Raw genomic sequence first — 3,399 nt, forward strand, 5'->3', positions numbered from 1 at the left:
ACCCCTCCTTCCTTCATGAGACAAGGAGGACCAGGGGAACCCCTCCTTCCTTCATGAGACAAGGAGGACCAGGGGACCCCTCCTTCCTTCATGAGACAAGAGAGGACCAGGGGACCCCTCCCCATTTGCTCCATACACAAAGACTTTAACAAGGAGAACAGGCTACAATATCAACACTAGGAAAACAGAAACCAGCTCAAATGTATGGCTGCACCTTGTGCTGCCATTTTAATCTTCCTGTAGGATCACCTCTGTTGCCTTCTGAATACTCTTTAAAAATCTACCTTGTATACAGTTGGCTCATCAAAACCATCAAGTGCTGGTCTCACCAAGGTACAAACCTGTGACAGGGCTGTGTGGCTTTCCTATGACGTGCCCAATGCACTCATTCATCAAGGCTTGCAAACTCTACAAACCAAAGAGAAATTGGAAGATGATAAAAGAAAGTAAATTCTTAATTATATCCCCAGCCCACTAGACTCAGTCTATTCGAAAGCAACATTTGACATTAAGTAAATATTTTTAGCTAGTTTGAGACAAAAGATACAAGCATAAACTGGATACAAGTTAAGTATCACTTTAAAATATATTATGAATTTTATTTTCATCAATAAAAGCAACGTAGCAGACTATTCCCATAAAATAATGACACCTATAAGCAAAGATGCGTCTCCATGACCAGAAGGAAACACGATGGAATTTACACTGTACACCACCACCTGAGCCACTGCTGCGAACGGTGGCAGCCAATGGGACTGACTGACGGAGGACACTGAGGGCAAACAATCCTGTTCTCTGTTAGCTCCTAGAGAGCAATCTGAGCTGGCACTATAAAATACAGACACTAGCATCTGTCTCAGAAGTGTAAGGGCCAAGAAGACACCAGATAGCCAGCTGCTGCACATGGCTGCAATAAGGGAACACTGAAAACTGTGGTACACCTTTGAGAGCTGTGCATTTTGATGGGTCACCATCCTCACAGCATATGTCCTAAGGAACCAGGACTCTATGAATATTATGCTATCCAGGGGAGAGAGGGACCAACTCGGTTCTTGTCTAACTGAGAAAGTATTTAAGAGTATGTCATACCAAGAAGTCATCTTCTGGTAAAGCTGAAATAAAGGCAGGTTCAATGGCTTGTAGGAAATCAAAGCCTTGGGTGGCCCATCTATAATAAGAAAATATTCAACAATCACATAATAGTTGGGGAAATATTGCATGAGTTACACACACTAACATTAGCATAAAAGTAATTGGAAATTTACTATACTATTAGTTAAAGAGACAAAAGATACAAGCATAAGTTGGACAGAAGTCTAATGCCATCTAATAAATATATTATAAATTCCATTTTCATAAATAAAAGCAACTTAGCAGACTAGTCTCCATAAAACAATGACGCTTATAAGCAAAGATGCAAGTGTCTCCATGTAATATGTAAATTAGATATTACAAAATGCTTGGTCTTTCCTGGGGGAGGTGGAGGTGGTGCTTGTTTAAACACCTGAGCAGAATCAACTTACAGTGACCTTTTTTTTTTAAAGGAGGATGGCTTTTTAAAGTCAGTTCTAACCCCAAAAAGAAGCGTGAGGGAATTTAGCGGGGACACGCGTCACCTGTGAGCTGGTCACGCCAGGCTCCAGCTTTCCATTTACCATGCAGTCAGTCTGCAGTGTTTTGCCTTGGAAGTGACTTCCAAGCGCCCTGTGTCTGCTCATCTGGATTACGGAGTGCCCAGCCCGTCTTTACTCACACACTTTAGTGAAACTTCATGCTACAGGGACAACTGCAGGGCGTTACATACAGGAGCAATTTACACACTCCCACCACGGATGCTCTTAGGAGGCAGGCCGTTTTGGACACATTACAGATTGTCTTCCTTCTAAGGTTAGTTACAGGCATCGTGTATACACACATCCATTTGAGAAGTACTGACTAAACTGGGCTGGACGGTATGTTTCACGTGGTGCCCAGAAACAGGCCCCAAGCAGCCGCATGTGCTCACATAGGGAGCAGAGTGCCAGCTTCTCGCTGTTACCTGGGTCTTGTGCCTCTGCCGCTCTCGCATTTGGTCAGCACGTAATTCATCCACTTCTGGGCAAAGCTTATGTACTTGTCTCCTATCTTCTGTCTGAATTCTCCAGACATCAAACGAACAACTTCTTTATGATACTGTAAGAAGATTTCATGTGTATCAGAATTAACAAGTCCATTCTAGCAATACCTACACACAATAATGCTGATCTGACTAAAATGTCTTTTTCTAAAATTGAACAGCAAAGTCCAATTAGTATGTATACTTTGAATAACCTAGAGTATTATAGAATATAGTAAAAAAAATATAGCTCGGTAAATAATTTATTTTTAAATTAGGAATGTACTTTTATGACACTAAACAGCTCTTAAATAAAGTTTCAAAATACAGTAGATAGCTGTGAGTAGAAAATTAAAATCTGGGTAACTATCTGAATTTTAAAAGAAAACTGACACTTCGGAGACTGCAGAGCAGTGTCAGGTGACATTCCCTACTATGCAATGATTATAATTAATATAAGGCTTGTCGTCCAGACTCCATATGCTTCTCGTAACCCACAAAGCCATTTCCGGACTGTGTGGTGTTCCCGTACACATGGTACCTACCTCAAACCCAAAGTTGTAGCCCTGAATCATGGCTTCTCGGTAGTACTGCTGCAGCGTGGCTGACTCAGACTCCTCAACCTCGACATCAAACTCCAGGGTGAACATGTGGTCCACGCGGTCGATGGCATCGCTTATTCTGTTGCACAGCTCGAGCGCATCGTTCTGAAGAGTCCCAGACCATGATCATTAGCCCACGAGAGACAAGCCACAGACAGATACGACCGACACTTTATCAAAATGTGACAGAGAAATCTCATTTCTATCACTCTGTCTTTAACACCATACAAACACCAGGTGGAAAGAGCCACAGGAAGTGCTGGCTATACTTAACTGTATTCTGTTGTTTGAGTAGGTGTTAACATTGCTAGTACTTTTAAGCATTAACCACTAGAGAGCAATGGAGAAAATAAGGTCTACTGCCACCTAGTGGGTGGAGGCCAAGGATGCTGCCAAATATCCCACAATACACAAGAGGCATCATAGAAGACATCCTACCACCCCATACAGCAAGAGATACCCCACCACCACCCCATATAACAGGAGACAGCCCACCACACCATACAACAAAGAATCACTGTCCCGATGTCAACAGAGTGAAGGCTGAGAAATGTGTCTTAATTTAAGCTCTCAGTTCCTCTGTAACAGCACCAGGCTAGCTGGTGCTCACTCCTTCCCACCCATCTCACTCCCTCCACACTCACCCCTTCCCACCCATCTCACTCCCTCCACACTCACCCCTTCCCACCCATCTCACTCCCT

At 43.0% G+C, this 3,399-nt stretch overlaps 1 protein-coding gene across 2 annotated transcripts in view; it reads right to left on the minus strand.

The window, feature by feature from the left end:
• Map3k4 (mitogen-activated protein kinase kinase kinase 4) overlaps positions 1-3,399 on the minus strand; it is a 91,135-nt gene that overhangs the window by 17,354 nt on the left and 70,382 nt on the right. For both annotated transcript variants that reach the window (XM_028772749.1, XM_028772750.1), the window contains exons 12-15: positions 2,641-2,802; positions 2,039-2,172; positions 1,090-1,168; positions 342-408 (exon numbers count right to left, since the gene is read on the minus strand). In XM_028772749.1, coding sequence (XP_028628582.1) covers positions 342-408; positions 1,090-1,168; positions 2,039-2,172; positions 2,641-2,802 — 442 coding nt within the window. The remainder of the gene's footprint in view (positions 1-341; positions 409-1,089; positions 1,169-2,038; positions 2,173-2,640; positions 2,803-3,399) is intronic.

This window comes from Grammomys surdaster, unplaced genomic scaffold, assembly GCF_004785775.1.
Source record: "Grammomys surdaster isolate TR1022 unplaced genomic scaffold, NIH_TR_1.0 218, whole genome shotgun sequence".
Lineage (NCBI taxonomy): Eukaryota > Metazoa > Chordata > Mammalia > Rodentia > Muridae > Grammomys > Grammomys surdaster.